This window comes from Streptopelia decaocto (assembly GCF_964273445.1).
Source record: "Streptopelia decaocto genome assembly, chromosome: 4".
Classification (NCBI taxonomy): domain Eukaryota; kingdom Metazoa; phylum Chordata; class Aves; order Columbiformes; family Columbidae; genus Streptopelia; species Streptopelia decaocto.
In genome coordinates this window covers 31,076,705-31,094,916 of record NC_138658.1, presented here as the reverse complement: position 1 = coordinate 31,094,916, position 18,212 = coordinate 31,076,705, and the positions used below count along the sequence as shown (strand labels likewise).

Genomic DNA, 18,212 nt, shown 5'->3' with positions numbered 1-18,212 from the left:
AGTGGCCCTGGAAAGTCCTATTGACAGCATTCAATTATTCAGCTGAAGTCCGAGTTGTCTCCACTTTACTGAGCCCTGCAGCTGCATCATTAATGAGATTTCTATCTAAAGCACCTCCCCCCTGGGTCAGGTAAAAGACACTGAGTTATGAACGGCATTTTAGGGCCTGACTGGGGGTTTTGTGGGAGGAGAGTTGCAAATATAATCAGCCACTTGTGACAACACATCACAGTATCACAGTATCACAGTATGTTTGGGATTGGAAGGGACCTCAAAAGATCATCTAGTCCAATCCCCCTGCTGGAGCAGGAACACCTAGGTGAGGTTGCACAGGAACATGTCCAGGCGGGTTTTGAATGTCTCCAGAGAAGGAGACTCCACCACTTCCCTGGGCAGCCTGTTCCAGTGCTCTGTCACCCTCACTGAGAAGAAGTTTCTTCTCAAATTTAAGTGGAACCTCTTGTGTTCCAGCTTGATCCCATTACCCCTTGTCCTATCATTGTTTGCCACCGAGAAGAGCCTGGCTCCATCCCCATGGCACTCACCCTTTATATATTTATAAACATTAATAAGGTCCCCCCTTAGTCTCCTCTTCTCCAAACTAAAGAGACCCAGCTCCCTCAGCCTTTCTTCATAAGGGAGGTGCTCCACTCCCTTAATCATCTTGGTTGCCCTACGCTGGACCCTCTCCAGCAGTTCCCTGTCCTTCTTGAACTGAGGGGCCCAGAACTGGACACAATATTCCAGATGTGGTCTCACCAGGGCGGAGTAGAGGGGAAGGAGGACCTCTCTCGATCTACTAACCACCCCCCTTCTAATACACCCCAGGATGCCATTGGCCTTCCTGGCCACAAGGGCACAGTGCTGGCTCATGGTCATGGTTCCCGCTTCAGCAGCAATTGAAGAAGCCATATTTCCAAGGGCTCGGTGGCTGGCCAGGGAACAAGCAGTGGGTTGACTGAATGACTTTAAAGATCTCCCCCATGTTCCTCCTCAACCTTTAGTATAAAACCTATAAGAACGAGGAAATTTTGCCCAGAACTGCATTCCCTACACTGTTTTGCCCACCGTTTCTGCAGAAATTATGTGAATCTACCCCAAGGCACACCAAGCCATATACAAATGGAGATGGCAGCACTTGAAGGGGTCCTGGTCATACTTTGGGAAGGGGAAAGAAAAGGGTTGGGGTGGACAGCACTGCTGTTTGCTTCATCTCTCTTGAGGGGAGCAGTGATGCTATACATGTGGGGCAGGAAGGTGGAGGCTAGGGAAAATTTGAGCTGCAATGGGATAGGGACCTCCACCCGAAGGTGGGGGTCTGAACAGGAGGTACATCCCCAGAACTGCTTGGCATCACACTCTGTGAAACCCATGGCCAGGCCTCACTTCCCCACAGGCAGGTCTCATACTGTGCATCCTAATCCCTTTACTTGTTCCTTCCCAGGCACAGCTTTCATAAAATCACAGAAAGGTTTGGGTTGGAATGGACCTTTAAAGGTCATCTAGTCCAACCCTCCTGCCATGGGCAGGGACATCTTCAACTAGATCGGGTTGCTCAAAGCTCCATCCAACCTGACCTTGAAAAGTTCTGATGAAGGGGCATCCACAACTTCTCTGGGCAACCTGTTCCAGTGTCTCACCATCCTCATAGTAAAAAAAAATCCTACTTAAATCCACAGTAAATCTACCCTCTTTCAGTTTAAAACTGTTGTCCCTCGTCCTGTAACTACAGGCCCTGGTGAAAAGTTTCTCTCCATCTTTTTTGTAAGACCCATTTATATATTGAAAGGCCTTAATAAGGTCTCCCTGGAGCCTTCTCCAGGCTGAACAAGCCCAACTCTCTCAGTCTTTCCTCATAGGAGAGGTGTTCCACCCCTCTGATCATTTTTGTGGCTTACTCTGGCCCCTCTCCAACGGGTCCATGTCTTTTCAGTACTGAGAACTATAGAGCTGAACTCAGTTCTCCAGGTGAGGTCCCACCAGAGTGGAGTAGAGGGGCAGAATCACCCCCCTTGACCTGCTCGTCACGCTTCACTTTATGTAGCCCAGGACATGGTTGGCTTTCTGGCCTGCAAGTGCACATTGCCAGCTAATGTCCAATCTTTTATCCACCAGTACCCTCAAGTCCTTCTCTGCAGAGCTTTCAGGAAAGGCTGACCCAAAGTGTAGCATTTCTCATTTGGTCCTACAACCAACAATGAATTTTTAAGGCCACCATGAATCCCAAATCTCAAAAAATATTACTTGTATATTTTAAAATCTTTCAGGAAGTAGAACAAGTGCTTCCCTACCAATACACAGAAGTGATGCTGTCTGTAACCTTGGTTTACGGGAAATACAGAGAGGGGCAAATGGATGTGATTTGTTTGCCACTGATGTCACAAAAGCAACTGGCTGGTAAAATATAGGACTGCAGGAAGCCAGTGGTGAGCTGAACAAGTGCACACTGATGCTCTGACCTCTTAAATGTCTCGCAAAGCTCGGGCCTGACAAAGAGGCTGTTGTAATTAGCTTGCAAAGTCCTTTGGGGAGTCCTTTGGGGAGCAACTATCTACATTTGGGTGTCTGGGAAGTCTTGCCAAGCTCTCAGTGCCTGGTCAAGGCCGATGGCTTCAAAGTCATGACACAAGCAAGAGCTGAGCCAGGCACATTTAAGTGGATCTTCATGTGCTGTGCCACCAGTCAGGGCGAATGATTTCATGTCATCACTGGCAGATAGGTACTTATTAATAGTAGCACTAGACCAGATCCAAATTTCTTCTGAATCTCTGTTTTCTGATTTTCTGTGCACCTAGCATTAGACCTGGTCAGCACTTCTCCAGCACGTCACACGGTGCTACACAAACACTTCCCAAAGCCCTTCTGCAACCAAGCAACTCCAGCATATCTGTTTGCCAGGATGAGGCTGGCTGGCACCAGCCGCAGTCCCTCCCTTTCACTGGAATCCCCCATCGCTTTCCCCATTCCCTGACCTGTCACTGCTGCTCCACCAGCACTGGGAGCCCCAGTGCCTGCTGTATGGGAATTCTCCAGGAATTGTTGCTGTTGATATTATTCCTGTCACTGGAATCTCTCCCGTGCTCACGGATTAAAGTTATGGTAAGTGAACCAGAGATCTCTTGGTGACAGTTATTGGAGCTTCCCAACTTGAGCAGTTTATCTGTAACAAGTGTTCATGTCCCCCGTGGACATGAGTGATCCAGGAGCATTTTGGTCTCACCCTCCAAATCCAAATGACAAAACCCTTACGGGAACGGTGCTGCCCGTTTCCCTGCAGTTCACTCCCCGTGGGGCTTACCGGGCTCTGTCGGTCCCGGACGCCTGGGGTTCCTGTTTCTCACTCTCGGCGCTGGCAGGCGCTGTCCGCTGTGCCGCCCTTCGCCTCCCGCTTCATGCCCCACGCGGGGCTCGGGCGCGCTCCGGCAGCCGCGGCGGGAACTCGCGCCCCGCCCGCCCCGCGCCGGAGGGGCGCACCCGGCGGCCGCCAGGGGGCAGGCGCGAGCCGCTGCCCCGCCATGGGGCGGGTCCCGGTGAGGCCCCGCCCTTGCTCGCCCCGCCCCGCTGCCACGACGGGGGCGTCATGTCCGGGCGCCGTAGGTTGGGATTGGCCGGATGCGGGCGGAAGTGTGGGTGGAGGTTGCCGCGGTTGCTGCAGTGACAGGGGCCGGGAGGGGGGCGGAGGAGGGTGAAGATGGCGGCGCCGCCGCGTCGCTCCCAGCACCATCACCACCATCACCCGCCGCCACCGCCCGGACCGGCTTCGCCGCCGGCCGCCGCCTCGCCGCCGCGCAGCCCCAGCCTGGCACCGGCTGACCTCACCCCCGCCGCGCAGCGCCACAGCCTGGCCGGCCCCGAAGGCGAGGCTCCCCCCGACGCCGAGCGGCCTCCGGCCCCGGAGTGCTCGGAGGGTGCGGGCGCTGCCGCCCCGGCCCCGCCGCCGGGCTCGGGCAGCAGCTCCAGCAGTTCCTCCTCGTCCTCCTCCTCGTCTGCATCGTCGTCCCTCGCGTCCAGCCCGGCGGCGGAGAGTCCCGAGGCGGCGGGCCCGGGCGCGGCGAGCGGGGCGTTCCGCGAGCTGCTGGAGGCCTGCCGCAATGGGGACGTGACGCGCGTCAAGCGCCTGGTGGACACGGGCAACGTGAACGCCAAGGACATGGCGGGCCGCAAGTCCACGCCGCTCCACTTCGCCGCCGGTGGGTACCGGGGCTGGGGAGAGGCCGGGGCCCGTCCGGCCTCCTGTCCCTGGCGAGGGCAGTGCCGGCCAGTGTGTCGGGACAGGGAGGGCACAGCTCCCGACCTGGCTTCGGGGAGTGGATCTCCAGCATTTCGGGGGGTCGGGAGAGCTCGAGCCTAAGCTGAGAGGGCACAGTGGGCACAGTGCCCCGGCGGCATAGTGCTGGAGATGGTGGGGAGACAGCTGTTACATCGCTTTTGACTCAAAATGGAATAAGATCCTTCCTTTGGGTGAAACGAGTGGCAGAGGAGATCCTGGAGGCTTAAAGGAAACTGTGTGATCTAAAAGTAGATACTTTGTGTTTGACACATAGGTTGCAAACTTGTGCACATGTGCTTGGGAAGTGAGAAACCGGAATTCAGGATAAGCTTGGCTGGAAGGTAGGGTTTTCACTTGTAGTACTTTTTGAAAGTCAGGAACCCCTCTGATGCATGTAGACTTGGTAGGATCGTACTTAGTAAGTTTTTAGTTCTATTTGGGCATAGCTGCTGATCGATCTCTGCATCTCTGTGGTCTGAGTGGGCTGGGGAAAAGATTAGCGTAGTCCATAAGGAGAACATTTTGTACAGGGCATGGTCTTCACTGGAGGCACAAGACATGTAAAGTCTGTGATAAAAGTAAAATGAGGAAAATATTTTAAATGATCAGCCCTGGCTCAGGACTTGCATCAGGACTAGATCTGTGGTCTGGCTGAGGGCTTTCTGATGTGTGCCACAATGTTAGGGGACTGGACTTCATGTAAGTAAGGGACATAGATCATGTTTAAGTTGTGCACTGGTACACATAAATTAAGAAAATTAACAAGCCTGTGCTGAGCGGTCAATATTTAAATGCTTTAAAGCACCGTGATGAAATCTGTTATAAAAATGAACATTTTATGGCACAATGTTACTTGGAACTCTGAATAGTGATGTTCAGTTTATCAGTCAGATAATACTCTCTGAAATTGTGTGGGTTTGTTTTCATTTTCAAAGTACAAGTGTTCCCCTAAGGGAACTGTTGGTCACGAGCAGTTTCCTTTTCATTCTTCTCTGATCCCTGAGCTTTAGCACTTGCACAAGTGGCATTTAGAACACAGTGAACTCCTGGGGTATGGAGATGAACTTAATTTTAGTGAACTCTGGAACATAACACTGGTACAACTGCATGTGTCCGCTTGAAGTTATTAATATTTTGGAGGGCTCATGTGGAGTCTGCTCTGCTTGTTTTTGATTCAGACTTAAAATTAGTCCTTGCTGTTTACTTTTAAACTCTGAGATCTTAAGTTGTAACTTCAGTGCTAGTACAAATGGTACTGCTGAAGCTGCAGTGGTAACTTCTCTTTTGGTTAGAGAAGAAATGGACAGAACTTAAGGGGATAAGGCTTTGAAAGTTGATAGTGTCAATAAGATGTTACTGTGATAGCAATGGAAAGCGCTTCATTGTAGCATGAGGTTGGTCTGTGTAACAAACTCCTGTATCTATTTTTTTCTAGACTGAAAGACTTTCCTTAACTACTGTATATATTTTATCTCAAATCACTGCAATATATATGGTCCAAATGGATTTGATATGTTAATAGCATTAGGCAGATTTCTTATTACAGAAATCTTTGGGTCCTGGATTTTGGAAAGGTCTGTAAGCACATATTTTGAATGTAACTGATCTTGGCTAGTATATATCTGCCAGTGATGCAGTGTGTTGATTTGATCGCCTTCTTCTTTGTGGGCAAAAGGAGAAATAAAACTTGTTTGCTTATGAGCATAGACGTCTGCTGTGTATTTGAAGATGTGTTATGGATAATAATTCATGTTTTATGAGCCATACTTCAGTGTGAGTTATGTGGTCTTCACTAGGGGATCAGGAGTTGGAGAGTGCACTATGCAATGTTTTAAACATCTTTCACCCTTTGAAGCTAAACTTTGAAATGGTGACAGAGTTCTACTTCTGATCTTGTGATTTGTGATAGAGAAATTTGTCTCCTAATTTCTTCTTCTTCATTTCTTTCTAATTTCTTCTTCATTTCCCTAGCTCACTCTGGTTTTCTCAGATGACCCTTTTAGCAGCAATGCTGGGCGGTTAAGTTACTTTTACTTTTTTACTTTAATAAGGAAGAACAATTTCCATAGTTCTAGTTTCCTGTAAAAAGCATTAAGTTCAGTTTTCCATATGCTTTGTGAGGTTTCTAGTTTCAAAATTACCTTTATTTCCTTCTCATGACAGAGGAAAAAATAAAAGGAATGACTTCTGAGAGCATTCAGAATCCTTAGCACATATGTAAGCTTGGGATGAGGTGAGAACTGAAATCTCTGTAATCAATTACTTTAAAAGCTGGGAATAGATCTCAATCTGTTTCTGGAAGTTGGGGTCATCTGTCCATTATCCACTTCCAGATAAAATGTGCACAGCCACATGAAGTTGAAGCAACAGTGTGATCCAGATTTTCCTTATCTTGGTGTCTGAATTGTCAATTGATCTGAATGAAGACGAATCAGTTCTTCAGCTCTTTGGAATGTCAGCTAGTATGCTGAATAAATTTGACCTGCTTTGGTTAGCTATTAATAAGGCAGAAATTAATACTGAGGCCACATCAGGACCTCTCTTGTCAAGCAGAAAGAGGTCAAACAAAGAATCATTTTCCTTTCATCCTCCAACTTGACCATTATTCTAGCAGACCCTCTCTTGAAATTCTGAGTGTCTTTCAGGATATGTGGTGTTCAGCTTTCCCTTTGCAAGTGATTTGAAGAGTTCTTCTACAGAGGTGTACACATGCCTGGAAAGAAGAAAATTCAGTAGTGTCTTGACTGTAGTGTGGGTTGCAGGATATTTGGGTCCCTGGCACCAGTGCAGGCTTTGGATATTGTTCAGCAGCACCCAAGAGTCAGAGTAAGAAGCAGATTCTAAAGACTTGAGAGTGATTGAGTGACTTTAATATACAAAAAAGAAATTAAGTGGTGGTATTGATGTATTCATAGCTTTGCATTCAGATTTTTCAAATAAAACTAGCTTGCTTATAATTTAAAAAAGAATAAAAAAAACCCAAACAACTGTGCTAGGCACTAACAAAAGTATGTTTGGCTCAAGGTTTTATCCATGCTGGTGACCAAAAGCAGGTGTCTATGGAAGAGTTATACACTTGCCCTCTTTGTGTATGATACCTCTCAGAATGCTCTTCCTGCAGTTCATAGCTCAGCAACTATTTGAGCAGGACCCGTTTCTACATGTTAGTAGAAACTCATCCTGTGGTAAAGAGTGCCACTGAATAATTGGAGTGTTAACTGGTATTTAAAGTAACTTGCTGCTTCTTGTATTTTCTGCCTCCTTCACTGGAATATCCTGTGTTCTGCTTAATGGTTCTCTTCTTCAAACTGTATTGAATGAGACAAACTGTTCCACTCCCTTTCCTTTCTGTTGCACTCCTTCTTTGATCTAAAGATGTGTTACCTTTTTTTCCTTGAGAAAGATCTTAATGTTAATTTCACCAGATGATGAACACATTTACTGTGTTATGCCCCTTACTAGTTGAAAAATTTTGTTATGCATGTGCTGTATGTTCCTCTGTAAACTGGTTTTATAATCCTGCTTTTGGTGATGGTGTTGTTTTTAGCCAGCATAACCAAAAGAGCTGATTGTTCTGTGTGTATGTGAGAGGTAGATTTCCCCCACCCCCCTGCTTTGGGGAATGCTATTAACTTCTTTGACTTCTTTTTCCTTTTTTTTTTTTTTTTTAATGGTTTCATGATTTGAGTCTATGTGATAATGTGTCACTTTGCATGGGGTAGAGTGGGATTTGCTCTTGGCCTACATATTTCCTGTGAATCATTATCTGGTTCGTGGGGAGGGGATGCCTGTATTGGTCCACTGTGTTTGAAGCAGGTTGGCAGCAATACTTTCATGGCTCTTCTTTTGTGTGTCACCCTCCATTTGTAGCTCTTGCATACCAAGGTTGGCTTTCCAAGACTTTTCTGCCTTTAGTATGACTAGATGGGCAGGATTCCTGTGACCTTTTGTTTGAAATTCAAGTTTTTTCCAGAGCCAGCAAAAATTTGTAGGAGCCGGTTTGGTAATGGACTTGCTTCTTCCCTTCTGAAACAAGGTTTAGCCTCACAGAAGGATGTATATGTATTCGCTGATGGCGCTTTGATTCATATGTTTAGGCCTGGGCCTTGCTGGCAAATCGTTAGTAATAGCACCTCTTTCAGAAATAACTAGGTAGTTGGACCTGATAGAAATAAGCTGAGTCCTAGCTAATTTCTTCAAATAGCCACAGTCATAAGCTTGTCCAGTTCCACACCCATTTAATGAGAAGTTAGCCCCTCAAGTTCTTAAACAACACATTTTTTTTTAGCTTTACAGTCATTATCTCTCTAGTGTTTAACCCAAGGATGTAGAGAGTACTAATAGTAATTGCTGAACTGTGGCTTAATGCCCACTTCTGTACTGAGGAAGAGGTGGAGGTTTCCAGAGTGGCTTTGGGAACGTATGGAGTTGGAATCACAGGGTAAAGTGCTCTTGGTGGTATCAGCACAAACTCAGGCTTGGAGAAACCTGATCTAAGGTGTCTTGTTAGAGTATCAATGCTTTTCCTTCTTTTTTGTTCTGCTTGGGTCTACAGTAATGACAAAAAGCTGTTTGGGAAAGTAGTTTTCTGTAAGCATGCTAGTAATAACTAGCTAGTAATAACTTGTTGGAAGTCAAATCTTTTTATGAAGGATAACATATATAACTATTCTTTGGAAAATTTATAGAGTATACAACTTAAATCCTGAAGGCAAAGAGATCTCACTTGGGTTGGGAAATAGTCAGTGGTCAGAGTTTAAAAGAACTGATCACGTATATTCGTCAATTAGTGAACTCTTAGTCATAAAAATGTAAGCTGCTTCAACATGTGTGAGATAAGCAACTGAGAAGGCAAAACTAAGATAACTAGCTACCGAGTGTTCCTTGAGAGAGAGCCAGGAAAGGGCAAGAAGTATTTGGCAACTTATTACACATTTCTGCTCTATGCAGAAACACCTGAACTGACCACTCCACCTATGGTGCAATGTACAGTAGGTTAGCTTAAATTGCCCTGGAAAGCCTTGAGATACCATTCTTAAACTACTCTGACTCAATTTGTTGCAGTTGTCTGATATATCATTGCCATAGAAGAGATGTCTGACCTTACTCAAACAGTTGTTTGTAAAGCTGAGTCACTGATTAATTCTGCCTTGTGCAACTTAAAGCAGGAGTAATAACAATTTTCAGCTGGATTCTTGTAGACAGGATGAAAAGTGCAGATTGTGTAGTCAAGTAGGAAACATCCTGGCAGCCTTACATGATCAGAGCCTGTACAATGCAGGTTTTCTGATGTAAAAAGATTAATTGATAAATTAGTGGCCTTGACTTTGGAATTCTTGCTTTTATGTTTTTGTAGCACTTGTAGTACATGAACTCTGTTAGTGCAACAAGCGTATTACTTCCTAGGCAATTTCAGCTCACTTTCTTTGTGATTGGTAACTTGTCCTCTTGAATGGTCTTGCAATACTTCATACAACGTATTGTATCTCCTTGCCATTTAAACTCCTTTGATGGAATTTACAAGAGGATACAAATGCAAAATCTCAGTCCTTCAGTAATACTGAACCAGATGTCTTTTTTTTTTTTTTTTTTTCCCCAGCTTGAAGGCTCTGCAGGTTAGTTAAATCACTCAGTTTAACTATGTTCTGACTATTGAAGTGGCAGAAGTGCTGGTGGCTTTTGGAAGAGAACATTTTTGGGAAAAGTCTTGTCCCAGAATGTGCAGAAGAGACGTAAAATGACTTAGCTTGAACTTCTTCCACCCTTTACTTACAGTTTAAAACCTTTATCAAAAGGGTTATATGTCTCTAAGGTCTGTGTGTCTCCACTTCAAGGGCTTGTATTCTCATGAGATATGTTCAGTTCTCTTAACAAGTGGGATTACATTTAGTGAGAGCATCTTTCCTGCTTTGCCTAAGATCACAGTAAAACCTGCAGGTATGCTTAACATGTGGTTATATACTTTTGAAAAATTTAACTCCTTTTGGAGTGTTGTGTTCTTAAGAGCAAGCAGGAGGAAAAATGTCTACTGAAAGCTAGAAGTCTTCCATATGATAAGTTAAATTCTGTACATAACAGCAGTGTTGCGGAATCTGGAATTGGTGTTTGGAGGAGTTCATGCCATGTTGTGATCCAGTGATGTTAATTAGGTAGTGGAAGGAACAATACAGCTCTACTACAACTGATCAAACTGGCTACTTGATGTATTGTACTCACTGGGGAAAGCATTCTTCTAATTCTAGTGGGAAATCCATATATTTATTTGGTTGTTACTTTTTACCAAACTTTCTGAAAAGAGTCTTGAAATCAGGCAGTGAATTATGTGGCTTCTGGGAATGTTAGTGATTAAGTGTCTTTAAACAGTTGCCAAGAGAAAGCTTATGACTAACTGATCTCAGGTTTAACATGGAAGCATTAATCGAAGCATGTAACAGAAGGTATCAACTGGTGCTCCTGTTGCTTTACTTGCATCGTCTCCTTTATCAGTCATTCAACCTGCTCATCCTGTTGCCTCTTGTTACTTAGGTTCAATGCCACAAGAAGAGATGGGACAGGACAAGTTACTTGGGTTCAATGCCATGAGAAGGGATGGGACAGGACAAGCTTGCAGATTGGGAGCCGGGTGTGAAGAAGTAGGACAGATCTTCTTGGCAGTAGTAGTAAGCATTTGGTGGTGTCTCTGTGCTGCCTTGTTTGATGACTTTTAAAAGTTCTATTTAGCTTAATTTTCAAGCTTCCAGTTTACTACTTAAAGCTTTTTTTTTTTTCCCTCCCTCACTTTCAGTCTGAAGTGATATAAATTGGAAAATATGAGAATACAGCGTTGGCAAAGAATTAGTTAAGTGGTGTTTTCAATGAGTTGTCTGCTTGTCTCTTGATTTATGTAAAGCTATCATAGCTATCTCAATCTCTTGGCTTTTGTCAAGCCTTGGTTTTCAGTTGTTTCTGTGAGATGACTGGAGAAATGAAGAGCCTGTCAGTCACTCTGAATTTTTGCCTTTTCTTTGGTTTCACCCTTAAATTTCAGATGTCCTCTTGCTACTGCCTTTTTATAATGGGATTGCTGCTTCCCTTTTCTCCTGGACAATATATTTTCTGAGGTACTGTGACTTGTGTGAAACTGCTAAATTTTGTAAAGAAGCCTGTGCATTTTACTTGTGTGAAATAGCCCGAGCTAATAAGGGACCCTGCCCATGAGTGTCTTTGGAAGCTCGCAGGTGAATCTCATCAAAACAAGCTTCCATGCCAGGCCTTCAGATCTGCCTCTCCTCCATAGCTGTGCTGGTTTTGGATGTTTTCCATAGGAACCTTCTATTTTATTGTCTTTTGGGATCTTTGCTTGCAAGTCCTTTCTTAGGAACTCTTCCTTAAGATTTGTGAATTCAAGTTGCACAGGAAATGTACAAGAGTAGGATTTTTAAAGTAATATCAAACGGCATCACATCAGTTTCTTCAGTTTCTTACATACTAAATTGTATGTGCTTCATCTGTCACAAATGGCATGGCATGCATCTGTTGTTTTTCACAAAAAGTGACCATGACACTGCAGGAGTTTCAGTAATTACAAATGCTTTGTCAGATTGTGTTGTGTGATTGTTTTGAAGACTTCCTGGCACTTTGTCAATTCAAGTTTTTACAGGTTTGCCTGTGGTGGCAGTGGGGGAAGCTATTCCCGTAGTTGCTTACTTTTTCTCTGGAAGATGCGTCATCTGTTGGGTTAATATCACACAGTATCCTTTGCTATGTTTTTTGAGGACTGATCAGAAGAGCTAATTTTCACCAAAACCTCTGAAGTGTTTATTGCTGGCATTTCCAAAGATACCATTATCAATGACCTCGTGTCCAGCAGTACTTTGAAGAAGTATGTTTTTAGTCCTGAAAATCACAACACTGAATTGAATTTGAAAAGGAATCTGGGTTTTCAGGCACTGTCAGATTGTTTTTCCTCGAGAGACAAGAAGTACATGTAAAGCAAAAAGCTCATGCAGTTTCAGCATTGTTTTTAGTAGTTCAGTCTATAGAATTAAAGGCTAATAAAATCTGTTTACTGTTTAGTTGAAAGCATCCTTTTCTAATTCTTGTCTTGCTCAATTTTCCTTTGCCAGTCAAATGAACAATACAAACATGGGAACCTTGAGAGCTGTCTTCTTGGTATTTATGCCCCAGGCCAGTTAGCTTTGCTGTGGGACCAGGTACCCTTTGTTTGCAGTTGTACCCATTTAACCTGTCATTTTCTATTTGAAGAGTTACAGGTGATTTTCCTTGGCTGTTTTATAACCAAAATAAACAAATTTACAGTCGCAGTGGCCTTACTGACAGTTCAGTTAAGGAAAAAAGTGTCTTCTGGTAGCAGTTTTGTTGTGATAGATAAGCATTACTTTAAATAATACCAGTTTTAATTTGCATGCTTCTGTTTCTATAGTGTAAATTTTAACATGATCAGTGTATAATGTACCAGAAAGATTTGACTCATCTGCAGTGATGGACTAACATTGGATTCCTGAGTGAGGTGCCAGTCTGGTTGTGGGCCACTCCCTGCAGCTGGCGCGGCTCAGCAGCTTGGGAAGCAGCTGCTGAACTGCTGTCCAGCCTCATATATTAAAGAAAATTCCACTTTGGTATCTGCTCAGTGTGTTAATTTGTAATTTGTAGAGGTCCAGCATCTGTGCTGCAAGCAGCTAAGGGCACTGTGCAATGGGGATGGGGGAATCTTTACAGCTATCCAAAAAGAACCAGGCTGTACTTGTTAACTGCAGCCCTTGAGCTGCATTACCATACAGGATTGACTGAGGTGTAAACTGCTAGTCTATACTTCATGTGAGCATGTGTGTGTGCTTCCATGATGGCTTCCCCAGACTGTTCTTCCACCTGCTTGCTTGTGTCTCATAGAGCAATGCTTCTTTAGGCAGAAATAAAGGTGTTAAACTGTCATCAAAACTCTCAAACCATGATAAGCCTTGGTAAAGGAACTTTTTGTTTTGGCCCTGCCTGCCTTAACCATAGTATTAGTCACCTTCTGGAAAACTTGTTATCCTTCAGAAAGGGTGTTATGGACTCCAGGCTACACTGAGGAGACAGTGTAAGTTCCTATGGAATGGCTGGCCTGCAGCTTGACTGAAAGCTGGATGCTGAGCCTTAACTGGATAAGCTAGTGTAGATACAAAACTGCTAGATCTGGCTTAGAGATCTCACAGTATGGACTGTGGGCATGAAAGCATGTTAGTTCTGCACCTTAAGTCTATGTAGCTGTAACTAGTGTACTACTCTGGCAACAAGGGGGCTTAACTCATTGAAATAGAGGTCCTGTCCAGGGACTGCAACTCTGGGGTAAAGTCTTTTGATTTGTGAAGTCTTCACGCATAAGTTGTTGCCTTCCATAGGGTGTGCTAACTTTTGAGAATTGTTTCTGTCACTGTTCTAGCAGTATTTTGCTGTGGTTGTGTTACATGGTCACCTGGGGGAGAACTAACAGCTGCTTTGCTTCACTTGAGCTTTGTATTTGCCTTCTACAAGGAAAATGTCTTTAGTTATGTTTTTGATCAGTGATCTGTGGAGTAAATACAATCTATAAGCTGCCAGTTAGCACCACTGTGATGGTATTTCACTTGCTGCAGTGTTTAATTCAGGGTTTCATAAACATAGTTCATCTACATGGGATTCTTCATGCTTAAACTGGTTGGTATCCATGATAATCAGAAGACATAACAACTCTTAAAGTAACAGTCTTTTGAAAACTAGAGCCACAATTGCTTTTAACCCCAAGGTTTATAAGAAATGCAATCCAAATTTGAGATACAACCTAGTACAAAAATGAACACTTGTGTTTTAGTTCAAAGTGGCCCATCTGGAGCCTGATACCTGATTTTTGCTCCTGTCCTCTAAGGTAGGGATTTCCAAGGTGGAGTGTGCAAGATATTTCACTGGGGTGCAGGAAGAACCGCTAATAAATGTAATATAATTTTTTAAACCGTTTTTGTTTCATCTTTATCTCAGCCTTTTAGAATTTCTATTTCTGTGTATGCTTGTAATATACATGCACTACTGTAGTGTTATGTAGATGATATTTATAAACGTATTAGGGGCACATGCTTAAAATTTTTTTTGCTGATGGGGTGCACAATCAAAAAACTTTGAAGGCTGCTGCTCTAACACATTTGGGGCAATAGGAAGCACATGTAGGCACTTGAATCTTTCCAGGTTCATTGTGAACAACAAGCTAAAGGTGCAGGATTTTGATGTGTGTTATTTTAATGATGCTGGCTTTATGGTGATATTTTCCCTAGCCATAGCAGAGGTGGTGTTCCTAGGCTGGGACCTTCCTGAGGTATTATTTCCCAGCTGAGGTCTCAGTTCTACTTATCTGTAACTTCTTAGTCTCTCTGTCAATTGGAGGTAGTCAGACTTTTTGAAAAAGTTCAAAAATGTAGTTTGGGTTAAGGTAAGATGGCTCTCCTTGAGTACTGACAGTGTCCTTCAGTCTTTGTTAATATGAAGTCTCCTCCTAGATGAAAACTTGTATCAAGAGATAGTATGTAAGACACTTGCTTTAGGTACATACAGATTATATTAATTTTTTAAAATTAATACAAAGCTTTTCTTGAAAAAGAGTGGCAAGCCTATTGTAGAACTTCTTAGTGAGACAGAGTGGCAGCCAGTCTGGCTGATTATAATACAAGACACTTCGCCTCTGCCATGAGTGTAAGTGAATCTTCCAACTGTTGTTTGAGCAGGTGAAGAGAGTATCACTTTCTAGTGAAAAGAACTGAAAAGCGGAAGAGGGGCATGAATAAGATCATTTGACGTCGATATACCGGACTGAGAGAGAACAGTTTTAAATGTTAAATCATGTTGTTTTACCAGACAAATAAGCAGAAATAATGTTCTCTTGCAGGTTTTGGAAGGAAGGATGTTGTAGAGCACTTGCTACAGACAGGAGCCAACGTTCATGCTCGTGACGATGGAGGGCTGATACCCCTTCACAACGCCTGCTCTTTTGGTCATGCTGAAGTGGTGAGCCTGCTGCTGTGTCAAGGGGCAGACCCAAATGCTAGAGACAATTGGAACTACACTCCTTTGCATGAAGCTGCTATCAAGGGGAAGATAGATGTGTGTATTGGTAAGTGTCTGTTACTTCTTATATTGAAACTTTACCAGATCTATGTTTTGTGCAGTTGTAGTTGTTAATGTGCTGGACTTGAGAGGAAAGATACTGCTTGTTCTTAAAAACTAACTTATTGCAAACTAGCAAGTAAGTGTAGTGATAGTCATTTAAGGCTAAGTTTTTCACAGTATATAATGCAAACTTTACTGGACTTGCATCTGAAAAACTAACCCGGGAGGTTGGGTAAAGTTTCTTTGTCTGTTAAATTACAATATTCAAAATCTGAATATGGAAGTTTGTCTTTCTTTGTCACTGTCAAGAAGAATAGCTTTACTATGGAAAATCTTTGCTTTTTGGGCTGCTCTAGATGTTGTCTTAGTGTTTAGGAAGATGATTAAACTTTCATTGTATACAGTATGAGAAAACTTTGGAGCTTTCAGTTACAAATTACAGGACACCATTGTCCACAGTGATTATATATCTTCACTGTATGTGCTGTAGCCCGGAGCCAAAGCAATTTCAAATAAAATTGAACACTTCAATCATTTAAAATGTGTCTAGAACACATAAAGAGCTTTTCAGTCAGGATGTCTTCAACTTTTATGGGTTTTCTTTTTTTCTAAATGGGAACTTCTCTTTTTATTTTTTACACTCAGATCAGTTTCTTGAACTTATTTATCAATTCTAGTTCTTCTCACATCTAACCTGAATAAAATGTTCTGCTCAACATTCTGTTTTTTTTTGTCAAATGTGGAAAGGAAAGCTTGATTTTTAGCAACCACAGTTAAGACTATGAACATGAGATTTGTTCTACATGTTATCCAGGTAACAAGACACAATTGTCAGAATTTCAGATAATGTTTATTTACTTAAAGACTTACTACATAAAATTCCTGCAGAGAAAGCTGCAAAACTTATAGGGCAAGTTCTTGCATTAGCTTTCTTGCAATACTTACATAATTACTTCAAACAAACAAACAAAAAACAACAACAACAAAACAACAAACCAACCAATCCCCCAAAATACCTCAAAACCACCAAAAGAGCAACAACCACCAAACAAACAAAACCCAAAAACCAAAAAGAAGAAACAGAAAACCCCAAACAAACAAAACCACACCAAAAATTGAGGGAAAGAAAATGCGAGGAAATGCCAAAATATATTGTTTTAGTCTATTTCTTCTTTTTACAAGGGATGTGGTGGACTTAATTCATTTTATCTCTGTGGATGAAGTAAAACACATGGAGAATATTCTGCAGAAGTACTTAGTATAGCTGATTATGCAGCAGTACTGTGGGAACAGATCCAGTGATGTAGTAGGTCCCAGTAATAGTCTACTAATAGTGACAATGGCGAATGGAAAAGGAAGCTTAATTCCAGTCAGTAGCTGAAGTTTCGTATGTGATGTAAAGGAAGTAATTACTTTAGTCTGTTCAGTGCTGGAGTCTGCCTGGCTTTGGGAACTGCTGACTGAAAATACAAAGTAACTGGAGGAAGCTGACAGTGAGAGGCTGAGGGCTGACTTGTAAAGGAGGGCTGGATTTGTTTGCTTTGGATAAGATTTCTCTTAGTCTTAAATCCCTGTTATAAAGCAGAAGTGGGTGCAGCAACACACCTTTGTGTTCAGAGGTGATAGGATGAAAGATGGTTGCAACACAAAATTTTAGGATTTGGGAGGGGCAGCATGGGTAGTGTTGCTTTGGGTGGTTTGTCTAAAGACTCTTCAGTACTCTTTGGAGGAGATTTGGCAGGTCAGATCAAGCTGGCAGATAATGTGGTACATCAATTTTTATGTACAGCACTGGCAGTAATTTGAGATTATTTAGACCTGTTTTCCATAATCAAAGAATGGATGATAGCTTTAAGGTGTATTCTAATTCAGCAAGAAGTTGTGGGCTTGTTGAAAGAAGGTACAGAATCAAATTTATGGCTTGTATTACACAGAACTTCATTCTGTATTCCATGCGCAGGTTAGATCTGTGACTCTTACTGTTTAGCTATGGATATCCATATATGTCATACTTCAGTCAGATATTTGATCAGTGCAGGAGTTACTACTGAAGGCAGTGTCACCAGTCACCAGATTTAATATGTACCATAGTAAGATGTTGCTTTGGGCTTTAGTTGATTCCATAAAACTGTTAGGACATGAGTACAGACAAAGAAGTCTACTCTTTCTTGTTTGCAGTGAGTTTCTTTACAATTTATATCTGGTGGGAATGCATGTTTTGCTGTTTTTGGCAAGTTCCTGTTTCTTTTCAGAGGATTTATAAATAATTTTTATATTAAGGTCTTCAGCTTTTTTCTCAAAGTCCTTTGAAGGAACATATTATACACAGGGATAATGGAGCTATGGTTGCTTAGGGCATAAATTCTGATGAGGAATATTTGAATAGCTTTCTGGAATATATTTTACATTGCTGCTATTTACATCTTAAGTGTAGACTGTTACAGTAGATATGATGGAATAAATTGTTCTGTTTTAAACAAACAAACAAACAAAACCCACAACAACAAAAAAGCCACAAACAAAACCAAAAAACTCCCCACGTGCTTAGTGTTCCTTTTTGAACAAGCCTGCCACACTTTCTGAAAAGCATTAATTGAATATTAGTCTCTGGAAATCCTGGCATAACCTAGAATATATTGCCAAACTTAGATATCTGTCTGAAAAGCAATAGACTGTGTAGGAATTGGTCATCTAGCCTCATTTTTTGCGATCTGTTCTTGGCGTCTTCTTCCACCGATGTAATGGGAAACAATTTTCAGCTTATCTTCTTTCCTTCCCTTCTTCTATGCCACTCCAGTCTGCATATTTTCTTTATCATATCTAGTATAGA

The 18,212-nt window shown here is 42.6% G+C and overlaps 1 protein-coding gene across 3 annotated transcripts in view; it reads left to right on the top strand.

The window, feature by feature from the left end:
• Nucleotides 1-3,648: 3,648 nt before the first annotated feature.
• The window catches only part of TNKS (tankyrase), a 148,601-nt gene continuing 134,037 nt past the window's right edge, over nucleotides 3,649-18,212 (top strand). For all 3 annotated transcript variants that reach the window (XM_082051952.1, XM_082051951.1, XM_082051950.1), the window contains exons 1-2: nucleotides 3,649-4,190; nucleotides 15,162-15,386. In XM_082051952.1, coding sequence (XP_081908078.1) covers nucleotides 3,692-4,190; nucleotides 15,162-15,386 — 724 coding nt within the window. In that variant the 5' untranslated portion in view covers nucleotides 3,649-3,691. The remainder of the gene's footprint in view (nucleotides 4,191-15,161; nucleotides 15,387-18,212) is intronic.